This window comes from Equus caballus, chromosome 17, assembly GCF_041296265.1.
Source record: "Equus caballus isolate H_3958 breed thoroughbred chromosome 17, TB-T2T, whole genome shotgun sequence".
Taxonomy (NCBI): Eukaryota; Metazoa; Chordata; class Mammalia; order Perissodactyla; family Equidae; genus Equus; species Equus caballus.
The window spans coordinates 18,932,367-18,957,379 of record NC_091700.1 but is presented as its reverse complement, the minus strand read 5'-3'; the positions used below and the strand labels follow the sequence as shown (position 1 = coordinate 18,957,379).

At 37.5% G+C, this 25,013-nt stretch overlaps 1 protein-coding gene across 6 annotated transcripts in view; it reads right to left on the bottom strand.

Moving 5' to 3' along the window:
- The window catches only part of IFT88 (intraflagellar transport 88), a 135,547-nt gene that overhangs the window by 60,090 nt on the left and 50,444 nt on the right, over nt 1-25,013 (bottom strand). For all 6 annotated transcript variants that reach the window (XM_005601085.4, XM_014731953.3, XM_070239449.1 and 3 more), the window contains 4 exons: nt 16,011-16,110; nt 10,265-10,351; nt 3,775-3,961; nt 1,511-1,619 (listed from right to left, as the gene is read on the bottom strand). In XM_005601085.4, the coding sequence (XP_005601142.2) occupies nt 1,511-1,619; nt 3,775-3,961; nt 10,265-10,351; nt 16,011-16,110 (483 nt within the window). The remainder of the gene's footprint in view (nt 1-1,510; nt 1,620-3,774; nt 3,962-10,264; nt 10,352-16,010; nt 16,111-25,013) is intronic.

Here is a 25,013-nt window from a genome sequence, read left to right as displayed (position 1 = left end):
ACTCCCAAATTTCTAGGAGAATTAACAGTTTGCCATTTTATTCACAGCATTGTCCAAAATTTGTCCTTAATAAAAATGCCTGAATGTTGTGTTCAATTATTCTACCTCTCTTAACATGCTCAACATATTAAACATATTAAGGGAATAGTTTCCACGTGTTTTCCTATGAGTTTTCCCTAATTAGATTATAAGCCCAAAATACAGAGCTGTGTTTTTTGTAGCTTTTGTGCCTAGTAAGTCCTCTGCACATACTCAAATAATTTATTCACATCAATACTTATTGATTACTTACTATTTATTTTTATATTAGATGTTTCAATGAAATGAAAATACCCCAATCCAAAGTTTTATTGAAAAAGAGCCTTCTATTTTTAATGATGACAAATGTGATACCATAAGAAAACATAAGAACAAGGAAAGAAACTCAGCCTTAAATGTAGCAATTACTCAATTCGATCTAAAGTGATGATGAACTGGGTAGTATCAGTTCATGACACTGGCAATTTCAGAGAAATTAAATGGACAAAACAAAAAGGCTAAAAGAAATAACTACGAAGCCATCTGCCCCCAAACTAAAATTTTTAACAAAAGAATTTTTTTATCTACTCTACCCTAAGGACAGCAGATACTACTTACAATTATTAATGGTATGTCTCATAATATACTTTTTTCTAAACATATTTATATAAAATTTATATCAAGCCAATGGTAACTTAAAACCCTATATAAGATTTTAATCCTTCCCAATGTTGTTGTCAAAGTTTTTTTCTTAAATAAGGAGAGAAATTAAAGTGTTTTTCAAATAGTGTCAAAGGCATTAAAAACATTAACAAATTTATGCTTTTCCAAACAAGGGCAAGGGGGAAAAAAAAACTAAAGAAAGCTAAGAGTTGTAGAAGAAACTGACACGAGAGCAGTATTTTATATTTCAACATTCCCCAGAGTTCTAAATATGATACTGGCACATATAGTACCCAGTCAATAAACGACTACTGAATGAACGAATGAGCGAATCCATACAAACTACTGTGTAATTTTGGAGGGTTAAGGCGTTCAGAGAGTTACATTCACCAAACCTACATGGTCAGCTAAAATACACAAGATAAATTATCCAAACTCAATCAGTAGTACTATCAGTAATAAACAATATTTTCCTTTTAATTAGTAAGTGACTGCTTCAAAAATACCCTGTAAGACTCAGAGCTAACACATTCTAAAGTATCTAATCCATATTCAATGAATAGCTTATGAGTATGCAACATGTCATACTCAATTGCTTCAATTATTTCCAAAATTTAATAAACAGTTTTAACCTTTAAATAATTCCTCTTATAAATGCAAACAATCTTTTAAAATAGGATCACTCAATACTTTCATCACACATTAACCTGATAGGTTTTAAAATATTATCCTCATCAATTACTTCCTTGGTTAAGCTTATTTAATAATTGGTATTCAATCACCAATTGAGTGAATTAATAACTGTCCTTAAGTTTTTCACATAAGATACACATGTGCTATCTGGTACAGAACTTGGGCGCTGTTTCTCAGGATTGCGTGAAGTTTCAGGAAACAGTCCAAAGCTTCATCAAGCCGGTTTAGCTTCTTATAGGTAAGGCCTTAAAAAGAAGAGAAAGAAAAGCTATTAGCACTATTACTGGGAATGAATTTTCTCAAAGTAACAGAATAAATCTTTAAATATACATAAATATTCATCCAGAAGAAAAAATAAAGATGAACAGAACTTTTTAAAGAAAAGAGCAATGTGGGTGGAGCGGGCTGGGCTTTTCACTAATGTTTGGTAGATACCAAAACATGCCATAAAGCTTTAGTGATTTTAGTGTCGTAGGGGAGCAGGAATGACAAACAGATTAACAGACAGAAAAATTGTTGAGAAACTGACTCAGTTACAGAACTCAGTTAATGGGCATTTAAAATCAATGAGGACTAAGGGACTAGGAATAAATGGTGCCAGGACAATTGACTATGATGAAGAAAAAAACAGAGATTCCTATTGTGAATTTATTCACAAAAGGAATAAATTCAAAATTTACTTTAAAGCTAAAAGGAAAAAACAAAGCTGTAAAAGAATGATACAAAAATATAAGAAAGTGATTTTGTAATCTTGGGGGAGGGAAGGGCTCTGCAAAGCAATAAACAAATGAAGGCACAAATTTTCAAAAAGCCAAATTTGACTATATAAAAAATCTTAAAATTCTGTTTGACAAAAGAAATTATAAAGTTAAAAGTCAAGCAATGGACTAGGGAAGGTATTTAAAACTTACAAAGAGAATAAATCGGTACGTATCTAAAGATTTTATTTTTTTCCTTTTTCTCCCCAAAGCCCCCTAGTACATAGTTGTATATTCTTCATTGTGAGTCCTTCTAGTTGTGGCATGTGGGACACTGCCTCAGCATGGTTTGATGAGTAGTGCCATGTGTGCACCCAGGATTCGAACCAATGAAACACTGGGCCGCCTGCAGTGGACCGCACAAACTTAACCACTCAGCCACGGGGCCAGCCCCAAGTACATATCTAGGCAAGCAATCTGCATTAAGGCCTTTGCTCTTCACCTCCCTCTGCCGGGAATGCTCTTTTCCCAGGTATCCAAATGGTCAGATCCTCCCTTCCTTCCAACATGACTTTAAACGTCACCTTCTCAGTGAAGCTCTCCTTGACTCCATCCAAAATTGCTAATTTCACCCTGCCTCCTCTCCTCCCAACCCAGACAGGTCTTCCTTTCTCCTCTGGCAGGAAATTAAAGAGTCTTCTCTGGAAGGAAAAGATCAAGTTGACTGACGGGCAGTGCCCCAACTAAACAGATCAGACAGATGGCCCTATGGCAGGGTGCCCGTCCATCAATCTCACTTGTGGCCCCAGAGATCCCACTCAGCTTTTAGCTGCAAAGTCCTAAATATGAGGAGACAGGCCAGGACCATCAGACATCTGAGGATAAGTTGTAACATGACAGAGAGAGGATAAAACAAACAAGCAAACCAAAAAAAAACCCAAAACAAACCTACGTAGGGAGAAGAAAACATCAAAAGAAACTTCATTAATAACCCAAGAGATAAGACACAGTATTGCATCAAGATGTGTCTGCAACACTGCAAACTCAGGAACAGGAAGGAATGACACTCATTTCAGGGAAGGGAAGAAAATGAGATAGTGGTGAGCCTTCAGGTTGTAGGTACATGGGTATTTATTTTTCTCGTACAATTTTTTTATGTTTGGAACTGCTCATAATTAAAAAGGAAGAAAATGTGATTTTTTTCACCTCTCAGTTTGGCAAAAGTTGAATTATAATATTCAGTATTAGTAGGAATTTGGGAAATCAGTCATCTCATACACCACAGTGGAAACAGAAATTGGAAAAATTTTCTCAGAGGGCTGTATGGCAACATCTATCCAAATTTTACATGTGTACAGCTTTTGAATCATGAATTCCATTAAAAAATAACCTATGATTGAATTTAAACATGTGGACAAAGAGGACAGACTAGTGGCTACCAGGGGAAAGGGGGGTTGGGGGGTGGCCACAAAGGGTGAAGGGTTGCACCGACAACACGACTGACAGACAATGTACAACTGAAATTTCACAAGATTGTAACCTACCATTAACTCAATAAAAAATTTTAAAAAAATAACCTATGATCCAAGGATCTTCTTTTCAACTCTTCTCCTCCTCTTGAGTTAGAGCTCTTTGAAGGAAAAAAAAAAAGAATTGAAAAGCAAAAAGAACAAAAGAAAGCAATTCTCCCTGTTTTACTTACCAATATTATAAAGTGCTTCAGTACAAGAAGAATCATTTCTTAGAGCCTCTTTATAGAATTCAGCTGCCTTCTCATAATCACCATTTGCAAAAACTGTATTCCCTTTATTAGTAAGAGCTGATGGATTGTATCTATCAGAGTTCACAGCTAAATCTGCATAGCTGCTGGCTTGTGCAAATTCATTTTCCTAAATAAAGTACCAAACACATACAAATTATTCAAAGTTGATCAAATATCTTTTCTGTTTTGAAATTATTGATATGATAAACAGACTTTCTGAGACTACAGATAGGATAAACAGAAATATTTTACATATTTTGGTCTTGATAGGCTTATTCTACAAAAGATTTTTAATCATCAAGCTCTTTCGACTACCCAAGTTTCTTATAATTGGCTTCTCCACAGTCTCCTGGTTTGACTAACAACATTATTTATATGTAGGTAGCTCCATTTCGAGGGCCCAAATTTCATGTCATTATTACTGCAGTACTATGCTTCCCAAACCTAAAGCATTGAAATAGCTATGGAAGCATCACTATCCTTTCTGCTCCCCCCTCAAACTGGCTGCATCACTTACTAGGTCTTGCATTTCTAGCAATCATCTTCTTTTGTCTCTGCTACCAAATGCTCGATCAGAACCTTGCCATTATTCATGCATGCCACGTGGACCTCTCAGTTCTTAAGTAGTGCAGCTGTTTGTGCCATATCAGCTTAGTTAAGCTGAGAGCCACACTTCCTAGAATCCTCTTCCCTGTATGGTTCTCTTCTAGACTTGGCCAAAAGGAACTTCTAGGACATGTAGATTGCAGACATGAAGCAGCAGCCTTTACTTTCTGAAGGTCTTTTGCTGGTCATCAGCTGCAGGACTGATGTCCATGGGTTCCAGTCTGTCCTCACTTACTTCCACTCCACGTCTGGCTCTTCTTCCTGACTGTGCTGTCTCTGCTGACCAGAGCAATCCAGATCCATGATGGTGCTTGGCTGTGGACCCACAGAGGAAGCAGCTGTACAGAGGCAATCACTTCCCATACACCTCTTCATGAAGTCCCCCGTTGGGTGGCTGCTGGACAAACCTGGCTACTTACTCACTGATGGGTGATCCCTTCTCAGTTCCCCAAGGCCCCCTTCCACACCTTCACCTGCATAGCTCCTCTACCACTGTATAAGTTCTAATTCCTATATCCCTTTTCCCGTAACATTCACAGTGACTGCTTCCCTGATTGAACTTTAAAAAAATAGAGAATATAATTCAAATATCATTAAAAAACCCTTTTAAAACATACAATTCTGTGGCATTTAACACATTCACAAAGTTGTACAACCGTCACCAGTATCCATAACATTACATTTCCCTAACATTTTTATCATCCTCGAAAGAAATCCTGCACCAATTAGCAGTCACTCCCCATTCTCCCTTCCCCCCAGCACCTGCCAACCACTAATGTGCTTTCTGTCTCCATGGATTTGTCCATTCTGGACATTTCATAATAAATATAATAATATGTGACTTTTTTTTTTTGAGGAAGATTAGCCCTGAGCTAACATCTGCCGCCAATCCTCCTCTTTTTGCTGAGGAAGCCTGGCCCTGAGCTAACGTTTGCGCCCATCTTCCTCCACTTTATATGTGGGACGCCTGCCACAGCATGGCTTGCCAAGTGGTGCCATGTCTGCACCTGGGATTCGAACAGGAGAACGCCCGTGCCGCTGAGAAGGAGAATGTGCAAACTTAACCACTGTGCCACCAGGCCGGCCCCCATATGTGACTTTTTTACGTCTGGCTTCTTTCACTTAGCATAATGTTTTTGATGTTTATTCATGTTGTACCACTTATCAGTACCTCACTCCTTTTTAGAACTGAATAATATCCCATTGTATGGATATGCCACATTTTGTTTATCCATTCATTGTTGAGACACTTGGGTTGTTTTCACCCACTTTTGGTTATTATAAATGATGCTGCTATGAACATTTATGTACAAGTATTTGTGTGGACTCTGAACTTTGATATAAAAATTGGTACCTAAAAGTAGGGTGCTGCTGTCATAAAAACTAAATCATATAACATTGTCTTTTGGAGTAGGCAGCAGGTAAAATTTAGAAAAGCAGTGAAGGGTTGCTGATGGAGACTGGAGAGATGATGAACCATTAGTGGAGTTTGGAAAAGCAGTGAGCAATTGTTATTAGAGGCTTGATAAAGGGCAAGGCATGTTTTGTAGTCACGAGACAACTGTTCCTTGGCATCTACATTGACTTAGAAGATAGAAAATGTACTTAATGAACATGTACATGTGGCTAAGGAGGTTGCTGAAAGTGCCAACTAAGGTATTTTAACTGGGTGTGATAAGGTACAGTGAGAGAGAGGAGCTAAGGAGAGAACTATTCAGAGTTTGCAGCTAGAATTGAGAAGAAATATGGAGGAACTAGGACTTGATGTGTGGGAAAATAAAATTATTTAATGTCTCCAGTTTCTCTTGGTGGCAAAAGATTCTCAAAGTAAGAAATGGTTGCATGGTAGAGATCAAATCAAGGGTATAGCTCTGACATCCTTTGCAAACAAGACTTAAGGCAGTGCCTAGCAGAGTAGAGCCTCTCTCTCAAGTAGAAAAAAGCTTCTAAGCATCTTTAGGGCTCTATTCCACAGCATCCTTGTACACCTAAGAGAAAAAGGGGTCTGCTTTGAAAAGAATTATGGATTTGGCTTTTGGGGCATGAAGGAAATCCTAATGAGATTTATAGAAATCTGCCAAGTTTTTAAGGGAGTTGTACTAACAAAAGTGTTCCCAGATTAGATTAAATTAGGGACAGACCCAGTCCAAAATGAAAAAAGGTCTCTGGGCCTAAAATTTTTCTGGGCAGAAGGCAGACTAACAAAGTTAATCAGCTGCAAACATAAGTTATTTTTTCTATAGAACAAAGGGGTTCTCAGAAGACAGAACCAAGCACTACAGAGACTAAAGGATTGGGGGATCACTCCAATCAGAGCTGGGCCCTAATCAAGGAATATTCCCTTCTCCCACATTAGGGGCGCTGACACACGTGCTTAGCTGGATTTCAGAACTGTTAAGGACCAGTGACTGTTAGGTGCTTCCATCTCACCCCTTTTGAATGGCAGTGTTTATTACAGTTATCCCATTCTTATCTCACTACATCCTGTGAGATGTAGTGTATGGGGGCAGATGACATGTTTTTATTATTCCCAGAACTCTGGATCAAGAGGACCTGTGCCTGAGAAAGCCCCATCTCTATCCAGACCTGATGTAGATGACAGCCTTTGAGCCTGATACTGTAACTGCACGAGACCATGAGAGTCTTGGGAGAGGTTAAGTACATTTTGCATATGGAAAGGATGTGAATAATTTGGGCTTGAATGCAGGCAGTGATAGATTGTTAAAATAATGCCCCTAATAGATCACATCTCCCAGTATTCATGCCCTTGTATGGTTCTTTCCTATGTTTGTTTTTCCCAATATGATAACAACAAATTCAACGCACACAAAAGCCTGAGAAGCACCTGTGCACAGGGGTCTCCTCTTATGGACCCTATCCCATGTAAGAAGTCTGGGCTTGTGGCCAGCCCCATGGTCGAGTGGTTGGGTTCATGCACTCCACTTTGGCGGCCTGGGGTTTTGCTGGTTCAGATCCTGGGTACAGACATGGCACCTCTCATCAGGCCATGCTGAGGCAGTGTCCCACAGGCCACAACCAGAGACACTCACAACTAGAATATACAACTATGTACTGGGGGGCTTTGGGGAGAAGAATAAAAAAAAATTAAGAAAAGAAGATTGGCAACAGTTGTTAGCTCAGGTGCCAATCTTAAAAAAAAAAAAAGAAATCTGGGCTCTTCCACCGGAGAAGCACTGTGAAAGAGGACTAAGACGCCTGGCCAACAGCTCAGCTAAGTGCCAGACATCAGGGAAGCATCTGAGACTCAGTCAAGCCTCAGACGATGGCAGCAGTATGAATGATCCCAGGCCGGACCAGCAGAAGGACCACTCAGGTAAACCCAGTCCCTTCAGGTAGAAGGTGAGCAAATACATAGTTATTTTAAGCCACTAAGTTTTGGGGTGGCTTATTACAGAGCAATAGAAAACTGATACAACTATATACTGGATACCAAAAATATATCTTCAACTATATATTAAATATAACTACATAAGAGACATCATTCTTCCTCAAAACAACCATTTTCCTCACAACCAGGCACAACAAATTATTGATCTGATGCTCCACTGGCTCTGCTCAGTTGACTAAATCTAACCAATCTCTTCCTTCTTTAAAAATGTTCTTGGTCTCCTCCCATACATTCACCAAGCTTGGTAAAGACTTGATCACTCATGAAACCATGTTCACAAAATTCACTCACAATTTCCTACATTCAACACGTAACGGCTGTAGTGGAGGCTGCGCCTCGCCCCTGAGACCTGTCCTTCAGAGCTGCCGGGAATGGTGCCGGCCGCCAGCCTTGGCCGCCAGCCCTGTCTACGAATTACCCTGGGCCGAAGAGGCAGAGGCACCATGCCTGAAGTCCTGCCCCTCCTGTGAGCAGGCCAGATATCCAGCGACTGGGTGACACAGGGCTACGGAGGCCCAGTCCCCTCACCCCAAGAGGGGAGAGTGCTGAGCTGCCGTCCCAGCTTCAAAGTGTCCTACAGGGTTGGCTCAGGCCTTGTGGTGACTACATCGCAGCCTCATGTCTCCCTCTGCGCAATACTGCTTCCTACCTTTCTCCCTGCGGTGCTGATCCACAGAGCTCTCCCCAGCAAACTTCCTGCAGGTTAATCTCCATCTCGGAGTCTGCGTCTCACCGGCGACAGCGGCCTTGTCTGAGCTTTCCTTTTCTTGTACTACCTCTCTGATTTCACTATTACATACTTCCTCTTCGTGCCTTCCTTTACTTCAAAGAAAGCATCCTATAGTTCTTCTGCTGTCTTCCCGATCTGATTCTTACTCTGGCCTCTTCAACGTATGCACACCCCAAAGTTAGTTCTCAGTTCTGTGCTATGCTCTCACCCTTGGAGATACCCTCTATTGTCTTAGCTCAGGCTGCTATAACAGAATACCACAGACTGTGTGACTTGAACAACAAATATTTATTTCTCACAGTTCTGGAGGCTGGGAGGTCCAAGATCAAGGTGTCAGCAAATTCGGGGTCTGGTGAGAGCCCAGTTCGCGGTTTGCAGATGGCCTCCTTGCTGCGTCCTCTTATGGCGGAGACAGCGCACTCTGGTCTCCTCTTCTATCAAGGGCACTAACCCCATCATGGGGGCTCCCTCCTTATGACCTCATCTAACATAACAGAGCCCTCACCTCCAAATATAGTCACACTGGGGACTAGGGCTTCAATATACGAATTTTGGGGGCACACAGACAATCAGTCCATAGCATCTATTATCAAAGGTTTAACCTTTACAGAGACGATCATCACATTTTATCTCTGACCCTGACGTCTTGTCTGAGATCAGCATCACATGCCTCCTGGACATTTCTATTTGAATGTATCACCAACAGTACAAACACTTTTAAAATATATTTAAAAACACACTCAGCATTTTTCTCCTGAACCTGAACCCTCCTCTGGACATGAACTTGACACCACTCTCCTGCCAGCAGATTTAGAACACTGGAGCCACCTTCACCAGTGGTCTGACCTCTCTCCCATCCTAACACGTGTGAGGGGGGAACACCTTCCCAGCGTGACGTTAGTTCAGCAGGGCAGCAGTCCCCAATGGTGCACAGAGCGGAAGCTCCCTGGGGACTGGACACGTTCTAACTAAACACAGCAATCCTGAGGCTCATCTCCCTGCCCAGCGTTCTCGTCTCTGTGCTTTTGTTTACTCCTTTGGTCTCCCCACAAACGTTTCTTTCTCTCTTATCTATATTCTGACTTTCAAGATCCAACCTTAGGAAATCTTCCCTGAAAGTCATAAATTAAAAGGTTATTTGCCTCCTCTGAATGTCTCAAGTACTTGCTATCCACATTAATTTGTTTTCTGCCAACCTTCCTTTCTTCCTTCCTAGTCTACCCACCTGCCTTCTTTGTTCCAAATGAAGAAAGTTCCCTTTTAAACTTCTGGTATTCCCCATGACTGGCATCAGTAGATGCTCAAGTATGCTTGTTATCGATGACACTGTAACCATACATAAATCATTTCACCCAAGATGTCACTTTCTTTATTCCCAACATGGAGTTGAAATGTATCTCTAGCTCATCTCCCAGATCTACACTCTAATTCTATGATGTGATGCTTACCACCACAATTTTTTTCCCTCCTTCTCCTTCTGAAGATGGTCCTCTCACTCACATCCATGAACTCACTCCTGGCCCAGAACTTATCATGACCAGACCCTCTATACACTCCATTCTGCTGACATCTCCACCAGTCTTCTTTGGAGCTGCTCCTTAGGCATGCTCCTCAGGCAGAAATTTAGCAACATAAAAATATCACATTACCAAAACTCTTAATTGTGAAAAAAAAACAGAACTTACCAAATAATACAGGAATGAGAGGTTGGTTGCAGCTGCACTTTTCACTCTACTGTCCTTTTTTTCAAACATTTTTAAGGTCTCTACAGCCTAGAAATGAAATATCTGAAAGTTATTACTACAGTAACATGACAGTATTCAGGCTTAAGATTGGGGAAAAGATCAGTCAGTGTATCTAGAGGGGAAGACCAAGGAAGGGCAAAAGAGGGTAGGACTAATATCTTTAAGAAAACAGATAACAAGATGAGAATTTCATTTGAGAATTAAAATTTATAAAAAAGAATAAAATGAAACTAAAAATAAAATAACTAAAATTAAGAACACAATAGATGGGTTTAACAGCAGATTAGAAACAGCTGAAAAGAAGAGTAAATAGCGAGCCTTGTGACACAGTTTAGTGTTTATCTTGCATAATGAGGTGGGGGTAAGGTTTTATTTAAAATACATGATCAAATTTGCTATTTACAGAATAATTCTAGAATTTCCGCTTCTGGCTATCAGAGACTAGCCTATAGAAAACCATTGTCCTACAGAGAACAATTAGAAAAGCTTGATGAAGCACTGAAAATATTTTTGAAGGCAATGGAGAGCTACTAAGGCAACCAGGATTTTAAGGTCAAGATCCCAGAAAATGTTCAGACTGAAATAAGCACTGCAAAAGAAAAGGTTAAAACAGGGGACTGGCCCCATGGCCAAGCGGTTAAGTTTGCACACTCTGCTTCGGTGGCCCAGGGTTTCGCTGGTTTGGATCCTGGGCGTGGACCTAGCACCACTCATCAGGCCATGCTGAGGCGGCATCCCACATAGCAGAACCAGTAGGACCTACAACTAGAATACACAACTATGTACTGAAGGAGCTTTGGGGAGAAGAGGAAAAAAAAGAAAAGACTGGCAATGGATGTTAGCTCAGGTGCCAATCTTTAAAAAAAAAAGTAAAAAAAAAAAAGGTTAAAACACGTTCTTAGAAAAGAACATAAGAGGGGCCAGCCTATTGGCATAGCGGTTAAGTTCATGCGCTCGGCTTCGGTGGCCCAGGGTTCACAGGTTCAGATCCCAGGCACAGACCTAGCACCATTTGTAAAACCAAGCTGTGGTGGCATGCCACATAAAATAGAGGAAGAATGGCACAGATGTTGCTCAGTGACAATCTTCTCCAAGCAAACAGGAAGATCGGGGGCCAGCCGGGGGGCGTAGCAGTTAAGTTTGTGTGCTCTGCTTCAGCGGCCCAGGGTTCGCCAGTTCAGATCCCAGATGCAGACCTACGCACTGCTTATCAAGCTGTGCTGTGGCAGGTGGCCCACATATAAAACAGAGGAAGATGGGCACACAGATGTTAGCCCAGGACCCCTTTTCCTAAAAAAAAAAAAAAAGAGGAAGATTGGCAATAAATGCTAGCTCAGGGCTGATCTTTCTTACAAAAATAAAAAAAGAAGAACATAAGAGACATATGGAAACACAGTGAAAAGGTCTAATACAAATGTAACTGGAGTTCCAAAAAGAAAAGAAAGATGAATGGCTGAGAATTTTCTAAAACTGATGACAGAACATAATTCTGGGAGTATATAAAAAAGATCTGAAATAAATTGAAATATAATTACATTTTCAAGCCATGAGAAATGAAGGTACATATTTAACTACCTGCCAGGTCTAACCTTAAGCAAATACGACATTTGGGACAGGCAGACATCTTGCATGAAAGGCAAATGAGTACTCAACCTAGAAATTACTGAGAAATATGAGAGAAAAAAAAAAAAGCAGAGAAAGGCAATGGGTTTCCTTCCTTTAAAATACATTTACTGGAGAGAGTGCTTGGCCTCTTGGTGCCTCCTGCTTCTGGGGAGAAGCTGCTCCAAGCAGAAATCCCACTCTAGCTTTTACAGCGGCATCAGCTATTGCTGATAGAATATGCCTGACAAATGAATATGGAAAACGCCTGAGAAGTCTTATCTTTGTGCTGTGCAAATTTCTGACCTCAAAAGAGGTACAACAAATGGAGTACCATTAAGCATGTTGACTCAGTTTTTTTTACGGTAGAAGATTTTAAAACACTAGAATCGTATACCTTGGTTATAATATGAGTAAATTATTATTTTTTCAAAGGATTTTTTATTGTTTTAAAGAAAACCTTTGGAAGTTTCCGGGCCAGTAGTTTATAATTCCACAAAGTAAACTCTGGAAGAAAAACCTCCAAATATCATACCCTCACATTTGAGATTCTTTTTCTCACTTATCTTGTGGAAGGATCTTCTCTAAAACTATCAAGAAGTTCCTAAAACTTACCGCAGACATTACTGCTGCCTACATTGTTCATCCTGCAGAACCGACTTCATTGAATCTGTACACAACCTCCGCAGCTATCAATGCAAAAGCCACTGCTGTTTTGAACCTCTAAGCTTTATAAGCTGCATTTCACTTTGAATAAGAATTCAGATGTTTTAATCTTTACTCTTAGATTGTGTCATGATAAATGTATGTGTTAATTTAAAATATAAGGTACATGAACAGGTATAATTCACACAAACATTAAACTCTCTGAAGCCAAGTGTAGAGGAAAGAAAGGCTCTTCTCTAATATTTATGTCATCCACAAAGGACAATATCAAAAGCAGGGTAACAAACAACAACAATCACTTTTCTAAAAATAGAATGCTACAGTAGTTTATACCACTCCTTTTAGAAATAGCTATTCATATTATAGTCAAGGAAACGTATTGGATTTTTAACTTTTCATATGTGCTAATTTGTGGCTCATTAGTAACAATACTTTTAAGACTACATTTAACATCAAATTATTCTCCCCCAAAAAAGTTACTATAAATTCAAACAAGATGTAAAAAGCAATGCAATCCAAAGCTATTACTTAAACGAAATAAAAGTATTTTGAACCTAAAACATCCATTTAAAAACATCTGAGAGAATAAAAACATACTTCATATTTTAAGTTTCTAAACTATACATTATTCTAAAAAGGCTAATTACTTGAATAAAAGGAACATTCTCAGGTATTTTTTAGCTTTGAAATAGGCTGTTTTCACAACCGTTCTTTATATGTTCAATGAATGCATATCCAACGTTTGTTTTTAAGAGTAAAACATAAATCAATTTATTTAAAAATAAAAGTGATAAAAGTACACAAAGTTAAATTTAGGTGTAAATGGCAAAACAAATAATGACAATAAAACGTTGTGGGGCTGGTCTGGTGGCGCAGTAGTTAAGTTTGCACATTCCGCTTTTTGGCGGCCAGGGGTTTACTGGTTCGGATCCCAGGTGCGGACATGGCACCGCTTGGCAAAAGCCACGCTGTGGTAGGTGTCCCACATATAAAGTAGAGGAAGATGGGCAGGGATGATAGCTCAGGGCCAGTCTTCCTCAGCAAAAAGAGGAGGATTGGCAGTAGTTACCTCAGGGCTAAGCTTCCTCAAAAAAACAAAAAACAAAAAACAAAAAACAAAACGTTGCTAGTTTGGTTGCTTTTTTTCCCCCAAAAAACAAACAGGAAAATAGATATGTCACCATTTTAGTTTTCTTTCCTGGCTAACGCCATCTAGCTACTGGCTTCAGCATTCCATGGAGTCTGTCTGTATACTATCACTGGCCATTAGACCAAACTACTTCATTTCATCCACCTTTGGCTTTTTAGTGGAGTTCTTTCTCCATTACAAAAGTGACTACAAAATAACACTATCATGACAAGGAACCAAACTCAGATTTCAGCACCTTTTCTTTAAAAAGTATTTAGAGGGTCCGGCCCAGTGGTGCAGCGGTTAAGTTTGCATGTTCTGCTTTGGTGGCCCGGGGTTCACCAGCTCAGATCGTGGGTGCAGACCTAGGCACTGCTTGTCAAGCCATGCTCTGGCAGGCGTCCCACATATAAAGTAGAGGAAGATGGGCACAGATGTTAGCTCAGGGCCAGTCTTCCTCAGCAAAAAGAGGAGGATTGGCAGCAGATATTAGCTCAGGGCTAATCTTCCTCCAAAAAACAACTTAAAAAATACTTTTTTAAAGTATTTAAACTACTGAATTATATAAGAAAGGATATATTTTTCTTTTACCTTGAATTGTAAGTAAAGTAGTCCTCATCAAATGATCATTCTGAGTTATGTCAACCCAATCCTTTTTAACCTAATAGTGTTCTCTTCAAACTAAGATTGTATTATACCCATACTTACAATATGCAAACAAAAGAAACACAAAGTAAAAGCAGCAATGTTGAAAAGGAAGCAGAAATTACATTTTAAAAATATAGATAAACTAATTGTTATTAAAATCTTGAAAATACAAATGGAACAAAAGATATGCTGAATGAGGATAGCTGAGAAAGCAGTAAACAATAAGATGTGGGTTAAATTAATTTTAATATGAAAAAATTAGAGAGTTTCTTCCTTAATGGGCACAGTTTTAAAACATGAACTATGGTAATACATTGTGAAATCTTTCAAACAAGACCATTTAAAAATAAAATATCAAGAGAAAATTGGCAAACATGGTTTTCTCTATTTTGTTACCTACAACAATATTTCTTACACACACAAAAATTACTCTTTTGGTCCATAGATGACTTCAGCAAGACAATAAAGACCAATTTGTCTCACTTCATTTCCACTGAAAGAGCATTACAACAGTATTAGAGAGTTATCAGTGGCATTTTTAATGACCAAGGGTGTGATAATCAAATGACAGAACAGATGTAAAGATACTTCGAAAAGTCTTTCAGTGCTTTACAAATGCTAAAAATTTTTAAGCATACTAAATTCAACTACACAATGGAACAAGTCCATGGCACTCCATTATGTTAATCAATAATCACAACATGAACACTGGGGCTGCTTTATTCTACTCTCAAGTCTCAGGGTAGCTGGCGTTCTCCCCCAACTTCTAGAAAGGGGTTAGTCATTTCTATTGTCTCCTAGACAAAAGAAAGGTCCTTAAGTAGGAAGAAAAATTGAAAACAGGCTTGGGATAGGATGTAGGAAAGATATTGTGGCTTTCTCTGGCCCTGTTCTCTGAGTCTAAGCTTGGAGGAGCTAAGTTTTCTATTTGTGGGCACATATGACACTAACCATTGGCTTTATAAACTAGGATATCAAGTTTCATTCTGTTTATCCTCTTTTATTATTTTCCCCTACCCCCACCCCTCAAAGCTGTCTATTCTTATCACAACTATGTCTCATTTGAGACAGATTTCATATTGAAGGGGGGTAACTGTTCCACCTCCACCCATGGTAGCAAGGTAGCAGTGGTACCAGTGAGAGATCCTGGAAGGTTCTGAAACTGCTTAGCAATGGGACCATTTTATGCCCAAAGCACCATTAATGCGTAAACTAAATATGTAAAACAGGTAACGGGAAAGCTGTTCTGGTGAAAACAGTAGATGAAGTGTCAAGCTACTATCCAGGCTCCTGGTCTTGCTTAGTCCCTACACATAATCCCTCATTCTGAAAAACCTCAGAGTTTCAGGGACAGTTCCCAAACCCCTAGGGAAAAGTTGATCTCTGGACTAGAATACGGTTCAGTAATTTAGCAACCATGCTTTACATGGAAAGTATTTATATTTTAAGAAACAAGACAAACAGGTCAAAGTTAAAATAAAGTAATACTATATTAATGGAAGTTATGTTAGGACAGAAATAAAAATATTACTCAACTTCAGAATAATCACAGATAAAAATTATTCTACAAAGGAGTTTCCCAATACTATGGCTTTGACCAATTAACATATGAAATTTCACCTAAAAATTTTTAAAACTTACTTGGTTAAAGTCCTTTTGTCTCAAGTACGTAATCGCTTTGTTTATTTCCAGATCATTTGCTAGCTCTACATATTGAGAAGCTTTCACAACTTCAACACACCTATAACGTAAAGCATAAAAACGTTACTTTATTTTGGTTTGATATATTTATGTTGTTTGTGGTTTTCTTAAATGTGACTTTCAAAAACTTTTTAAAGTGCCCCTCGTGTTTTATAAGGTTAAGCAAGCACTGATTTCTTCCAATACAGGCATTAAGTTACTGAACGCTTCAGTTTTAAACTAATTTTCTTACCCAATTTTTCATTAGCCTGTCATCACTTCTAATTATTTATGGTATTTTAAATAAAATTGGATTGGGCTCAACATTCTAATTTTAATTAACTACTAAAACAATTTTAATTTATAACAGATAAAATTGTTTCTTTTTTTTTTTCAACTTAAATGCTCTGATGGTGAGAAAAATGTTACAGAGTTTGCAGAATATATTTAATTTTTTATGTCCAAACTTAGACTATCGTAGATCTGTTCCCCAAAGCACACAGAACATTTATTTTTAACTATTTATCAGGCACTGCACTAATTCCTTTATAAGCATTGTCACGTTTAATCCTTACAACAAACCTTGAAACACAGGCATTATCTCTGTTTTTTATATAGGAAAATGGAAGATCTGAGATCACACAGATAGAAAACGGTCAAGCGAGAGTCTGAACTGAATTTTAGTTGATATCAAATTCATTTGCACCAAGACAAATGTTTTTCAAATTGAGGTCAACTGAAATTAATTTAGTGGATCATAATTTGTATTTAAAAAAAAATTTAAAAATGTCAAAGGACATCATACATAATGAGGGCAAGGATTGTTTCATGAAACTTGTTTCAGTAAACAATGTAAAATACACTTTTTTTCCAAAGATTTTATTTTTCCTTTTTCTCCCCAAACCACCCCCCCCATACATAGTTGTGTATTTTCAGTTGTGGGTCCTTCTAGTTGTGGCATGTGGGACGCCACCTCAGCACGGCCTGACGAGCATTGCCATGTCCGCGCCCAGGATCTAAACCGGCAAAACCCTGGGCCGCCAAAGCGGAGCGCATGAACTTAACCACTCGGCCAGGGGGCTGGCCCCTAAAATACATTTCTTACTGAGGGTCTGGTTCAAAAATGTTTCAAAGCCACTGGCCTTGATCAATAATTTTAAAATATTACAGCAGGGCCAGGCCTGGTGGCCTAGTGGTTAACTACGGCACGCTTTGCTTTGGCAGCCTGGGTTTGGTTCCTGGGCATGGACATATACCACTCATCTATCAGTGGCCATGCTGTGGCGGCATCCTACATACGAAATAAAGGAAGACTGGCACAGATGTTAGCTCAGGGCAAATCTTCCTCAGCCAAAAGAGGAAGACTGGCAACAGATGTTAGTTCAGGGTGAATCTACTTCAGGAAAATAAAAAAAAAGCAGAAGATCCCTTTCTTCAAGCAAAATCTTTAGTTTTTTAATCCCAATTTATAAAAGAGCCCCACTGCTTGAAGTGGGGAGAGAGGACTTGAAGCCCTGCCTGCTCAGTAGCCCTGTGAATGGCCCTCTGTCCCCATTCCAACCCCAGCAAAGCAGCCTGTAGACTTGGCTAACAAGACTTCAATTTGAAAATAATTTGAAAACTACTGATTCAGTAATACATTCAGCAAATATTTACTGAATGTCTAGTATATGTCAGACATTATGTTTGGTATAGGGACTATAAGGATAAATAAGATACGGTTCATGCCCTTGTGGAGGAAGTAGACGAGCAAATTAAGTCTTGTGTAAGAACTATTATAAAAGAATACGGGGGTGGAGACTCTAAACTAGACTGGGAAAGGTATTTCAGAAATGTCTGAGCTCAGTTTGAAGAATAAGTATGAACTGATTTGACAAAAAGGGGAAGGGCATTTCAGGAAGAGAGAATAGTATGTCCACAAATGTGGAAGACCAAGAATCAGGAAATATTTAAGAACCTGATTCATTCACCATGGTGCTGTTTAAAATCAAGTGCTTCAAAGACAAATACATCAGGCTCTCCTCTTTACCTTTCTCAAATGGGGTTCTGCGAAGGAATAACGCCCTGCAGAAAAGCATCTGAGTCACTTTTTCTCAATTTTCCTAAGGACAGTACACAGCTCTTATCATTCCAGATGCATAGGACGCCTTAGAACCTTAGGGCTTAATTACCTTGAGGAATCAATATTAGAAGGGCTGTCAATGTTTGGACCTGGGAGAACACTCTTCTCTCTACTTAGAACATCTTCCCATCCTTCCTTCCCTTTTATCCTTGCTAATCCTTCAGGTCTCAACCCAAATGTCACTTCATCTGGGAAGCCTTCCACACAACACCAGACTACATCAGCAATTAGCAATTGCTGCTGAGCAATCTCACACCATACAATAAAACATAATTTGTTTTGTTAATATATCAGTAATAAAGTTTTGTTACTGCTAATATAATTATCTATTTAGCTCAATCATAAACTTCTTGAAGGCAGATACTTTTTTATCTTGACCTACCAAATGGCCTGCAGTAAACAATGAATATTTATTTTTTTGCGTGGTTGTTGGCTTTCTAAGCATGATATTAAAGCAATAAACCATAAAGGAAAAGTTGATAAATTTCATTTCAGAAACTCTTGTCAACATACAAAAAATACACAGTAAGGCCTCGTTGAGATTTAAAATATTTTAGAATTTGAAATGCCTGACAAAAATTAAAAAGGTACGAGGTTGGAGGAAATGGAATTAAGGTATTCTAAAGTTCTAACACTATCAGTGAAATAGCAAAAATAATCATTTTTATCAGACTGTAATACACCAAGGATGCACACTGTAAAACGGTGATTATACAGGGCCAGCCCCATGGCATAGTGGTTAAGTTTGGCATGTTCCACTTGGATGGCCCGGGTTCCTGCGTTTGGATCCCAGGCGCAGACCTACATCACTTATCAGCCATGCTGTGGCAGCAACCCACATACAAAATAGAGGAAGATTGGCGCAACATTAGCTCAGGGCCAGTCTTCCTCAAGCAAAAAAAGAGGAATATTGGCAAAGTATGTTAGATCAGCAAAAAAAAAAAAAAAAAAAAAAACCAAAAACCAAAATCAATGATTATAAGAATAGTAAAAGAACACATAATGAAGAAGTTAAGAGACAGAACTGGAATACTACTGGAATAATTTAAAATATTTAATTACCAAGAAAAGGCAAAGAAAGAGATTAAAGGAAACATATAACATGGGACAAAAAGAAAAGAAGTGAGACAGGAGAAAGGAATCTAAACATATAAGTAACTACTTTAAATGTAAAAGGACTAAATAACCCAATTAAAAGACTGAGATTTTTACAATGGATAAAACACAAAACTCAACTCTGTATTGCTTATAAGAGACACACCTTAAATTAATAACACAGAATGATCAAAAGTAAAGTGAAAAAGACAAGCCACTGACCAAAAGAAAGCAGACAAAGCAAACTTTAAGGCGAGAGACATTACTAGAAGCAATAAAGGATGTTCTGGATATGTGCCAAGCCTCAACAAATTTCAAGGGGTTTAAATAATTCAGTGTATATCCCCAGACCACAAGGAAATTCAACTAAATATCAGTAACAAGAAGATAATAGAAAATGCCCAACATTGTGGAAATTAAGCAATCTACTTCTAAATAATCCATGGTTCAAAGAAGAAATCATAGAAAAAATTGTAAAATACTTTAAAGTGAATGATAATGAAAATATGGTATATCAAAACCTGTATGAAAAGGGGGCAGAAAGCTTACTTAAAGAAATAATGGCTGAGAACTTTCCAAATCTGGGGAGAGATTTAGACATCCAAGTTCATGAGGCTAATAGGCAACTCCAAAATCTCAACGCAAAATAATCTTCTCCAAGACACATTATAATAAAACTATCTCAAATCAAAGACAAAGAGAATTTTAAAATCAGCAAGAGAAAAAACTTCTCACATCTAAGGAAACCCCTATACGACTATCAGCAGATTTCTTAGCAGAAAACTTGTAGGCCAGGAGAGAGTGAGATAATATATTTAAAGTGCTGAAAGAAAAAAGAAAAAACTGCCAATTGAGAATACTTTACCCAGCAAAGCTGTCTTTCAGAAATGAAAGAGAGATAGACTTTTCCAAATGAACAAAGGCTGAGGGAGTTCATCACCACTAAACCTGCCTTACAAGAAATGCTGAAAGGCGTTCTTCAAGATGAAATGAAAGGACACTAATTAGTAACAAGAAAATGTAAAAAATACTGGAAAAGGTAATTATATTGTCAAATTCAGAATACTCTAATATTATAATATGGTGGTATTTTAGTCACTTAACTATAGTATAAAGGTAAAAGGACAAAAGTATTAAAAATAACTATAGCTACAATAATTTTTTAATGGATATACAATATAAAAAGGTAAATTTTGCCATCAAAAACATAAAATTATGGGGGGATAGACTTTTTGTATGCAATTAAAATTATGTTATTAGCTTAAAATAGACTGTTATAAGATGTTTTAAGTAAGCAAAAATGCACAGTAGATAAACAAAAGATAGAAAAAAGGGAATCAAAGCACATCATTATGGAAAAATCATCAATTCATAGAGAAAGACAGCAAAAGAAGAAGGAACAAGTGAACTACAAAACAGCCAAAAACAATAAGATGGCATTAGTACCAATCAAGAATTACTAATTAATAATTATCAATCAATATCCTTACCTATCAGTAATTACTTTAAATGTAAATGGATCAAATTCTCTAATCAAAAGGCACCATGTATCTGAATAAATTAAAAAACAAGTTCCAATTATATTCTGCCTACAAGAGACTCACTCCAGCTTTCAGGACATACATAGGTTCAAATGAAGGGATGGACAAAGATATTCCATGTAAATGAAAAAAACAAGAGAGAGCCAAGGTAGCTACACTTAGATCAGACAAAACAAGCCTTTAAGTCAAAAACTGTTACAAAAGACAAGAAAGGTCATTATAATACAACGATAAAGAGGTCTGTTCATCAAGAAAATATCACAATTGTAAATACATATGTATTCAATATCACAGCACCTATATATATCAAGCAAATACTAACAGATCTGAAAGGAAAAATACACAACAATACAATAAGAATAGGGGATTTCAATACCCCACTTTCAACAATGGATAGACCATCCAGACAGAAAACCAATAAGGAAACATTGGACTTGAACTATACCTTAGACCAAATGGACCTAACAGAGATATACAGAACATTCCACTCAACAGCAGTAGAATACACAATCTTCTCAAGTGCACACAAAACATTCACCAAGACAGATCATATGTTAGGTCACAAAACAAACCTTAGCAAATGCAACAAGACTGAAATCATACCAAGTGTCTTTTCCTTCCACAATGATATGAAACTAGAAACCAACAACAAGAGAAAAACAGGAAAATTCACAAATATGTAGAAATTAAAGATCACACTCTTGAACAACCAATGAGTCAGAAAGGAAATCAAAAGGGGAGTCAAAAAATATCTCAAAATGAATGAAATGGAAACAAAACACACCAAAACTTACAGGATGCAGCAAAAGAAGTTCCAAGAAGGAAGTTCACAACAATAAATGCTTGTTAAGGAAAAAAAGAGATCATAAACAACTTACCTTTACAACTCAAAGAATTGAAAAAAGAACAAACTAAGCCAAAAGTTAGCAGAAAGAAGAAAATAACAAATAGCAGAAAGAAATGAAGAGTAGAAAAACAATAGAAAAGATCAATGAAACTAAGAGCTGTTTTTTTGAAATGATAGACAAAAATGACAAATCTTTGGCTAGACTATGAAAAAAAGAGAAAACTCAAATAAATAAAATCAGAAATGAAAACCATAAAACTCCTAGAAGAAAACATACAGGAAAAGCTCCTTGACATAGGTCTTGGCAATGACTTTTTTGGATATGACACCTAAAGCACAAGCAGCAAAATAAAAAAGAAAAAAGTGGGAGTACATCAAACCAAAAAGCTTCTGCACAGCAAAAGAAATGATCAACAAAATGAAAAGACAACCTACGGAATAAGGAGAAAATATTTGCAAATCATGTATCAGGTAAGGGGTTAATATCCAAAATATATAAAGAACTCATAAAACTCAACACCAAAAAAGAAATAATACAATTAAAAGATGGGCAAAGGACCTAAATAGACACTTTTCCAAAAAAGATATTCTAATGCCCAACAGGCAATGAAAAGGTACTCAGCATCACTAATCACTAGGAAAATGCAAATCAAAACTACAATGAGATATCACTTCACATCTGTTAGAATGGCCATCATCAAAAAGACAAGAGAGAACAAATGTTGATGAGGATGTAAAGAAAGGGTACCCCTGTGCACTGTTGGGAAAAATATAAATTGGTACAGCCCCTATGGAAAACAGTATGGAGGTTCCTCAAAAAACTAAAAATAGAATTACCACATGGTCCAGCAATTCCACTTCTGGGTATACATCCAAAGGAAACAAAATCACTATGCAGAAGAGATATGCACGCTCCCATATTCTTTACAGCATTATTTAGATTTGCCAAGATAGGGAAACATCCCAAGCATCCACTGACAGATGAATGGATAAAGAAAATGTGGTATGTGTGTATATATATAATGGAATACTATTTAGCTATAAACAAGAAGAAAATCCTGCTCTTTGCAACAACATGGATGGACCTTGAGGGTATTACGCTAAGCAAAATAAGTCAGATAGAGAAAGACAAATACTGTATGATCTCACTTATACGCAGAATCTAAAAAAAATGCCAAACTCATAGAAAAAGAGATCAGATCTGTGGTTACCAGGGTTGGGGAGTTATTGGATGAAGGTGGTCACAAGGTACAGACTTTCAGTTATGACATAAATAAGTACTGGGGATGTAATATACTACATGGTAACTATAGTTAACACTGCTGTATGGTATATTTGTAAGTTGCTAAGAGAGTAAATCCTAAAAATTCTCATCACAAGGAAAAGAATTTTTTTTAACTATATGAGGTGATGCATGTTAACTAAACTTATTGCAGTAATCATTTCACAATATATGTATGTCAAGTCATAATGCTGTAAACTGTAAACTTATACATTGCTACATGTCAAGTATATCTCAATACAACTGAAAAAAAAAAGAAAAGAAAGGAGACATTACAACTGACACCACATCACAGAATAGAAAGGATTATAAGAGACTATCTGAACAATTATATGCCAAAAAATGGGACAACCTAAAAGAAATGGATAAACTCCTAGAAACACACCATACCAAGAATGAATTGTGAAGAAATATAAAATTTGAACTGACTGATAACAAGTAAAAAGATTGAATCAGAAATCAAATACCTCCCAACAAAGAAAAGCCCAGTGTCATATGGTTTCGCTGGTGAATTCTAAGCAAATCCTTCACAAATTCTTCCAAAAAAGTGAAGGAGAAGGAACACTCCCAAACTCATTTTATGAAGCCAGCATTACCTGAACACCAAACCTAGATAAGGACACTAGAATAAAAGGAACTACAGGCCAATATCCCTGTAGAACACACACGCAAAAATTCTTAACAAAATACTAGCAAAGTGAATTCAACAGCACAATAAAAGAACCACACACCATGATCAAATGGGATTTATACCTGGGATGCAAGGATGGTTCAACGTAAGCAAATCAATAAATCTGACACATCACATTAATAGAATGGAAGATAAAAATCATATGATCATCTCAAGAGACGCAAAATTCAATGCCCTTTCACAATAAAAACTCTCAAGAAACTGGGTATAGAAGGAACATACCTCAACATAATAAAGGCCATGTATGACAAACTCCCAACTAACTTCATAAGGTTGAAAACTTGAAAGTTTTCCTATTAAGACAAGGAACAAGACAGGAATGCCCACTCTCACCACTCCTATTCAACATAGTACCAGAAATCCTAGCCAGAGCAATAAGGCAAGAAAACAAAATAAAAGGCATCAAAATCAGAAAGGAAGAAGTAAAACTGTCTCTGTTTGCAGATGATATGATCTTATAGATAGAAAAATCTAAAGACTCCACCAAAAAACTATTAGAACCAATAAACAAATTCAGTAAAGTTGTAGGATACAAAATCATCATACAAAAACCAATGCATTTCTATATACTAACAATGAACTATCTGAAAAAGAAATTAAAAGAATAATCCCATTTACAATAGAATAAAAATAATAAAACACTTAGAAATAAATTTAACCCAGGAGCTAAAAGATCTGTACACTGAAAATTACAAGACACCGATGAAAGAAATTGAAGAAGACACAAATAAATGGAAAGATATCTTGTGTTCATGGATCAGAAGAACGAATACTGTTAGAATGTCCACACTACCCAATGCCATCTATAGGTTCAAGGCAATCTCTTTCAAAGTTCCAATGACATTTTCCACAGAAATAGAGAAAATTCCTATTGGAATTTTAAAATTCCTTTGGAACCACATAAGACCCCGCATAGCCAAATCAATCCTGAGAAGATGATCAAAGCTGGAAGCATCACTTTTCCTAATTTCAAACTTCATTACAAAGCTATAGTAATCAAAACTGCATGGTACTGACATAAAGGCAGACATAAAGACCAATGGAATAGAATTGAGAGGCCAGAAATGAACTCACTTATGAAGGGTCAACTAATATTTGACATGGAAGCCAAGAATACTCAGTCTCTTCAATAAACAGTATTGGGAAAACAGGGTATTCACATGGAAAATAATGAAGTTGGACCTCTACCTTACACCACTCACAAAAATTAACATGAAATGGATTAAATACTTAACCTAAGTCCCTAATCTGTAAAACTCTTAGAAGAACATATAGGGAAAAAGTTCTTTGACAGTGGTCTTGGCAAGGATCTTTTGCATATGATGCCAAAAGTGCAAGGAACAAAAGCAAAAATAAACAAGTGGTACCATATCAAACTAAAACGCT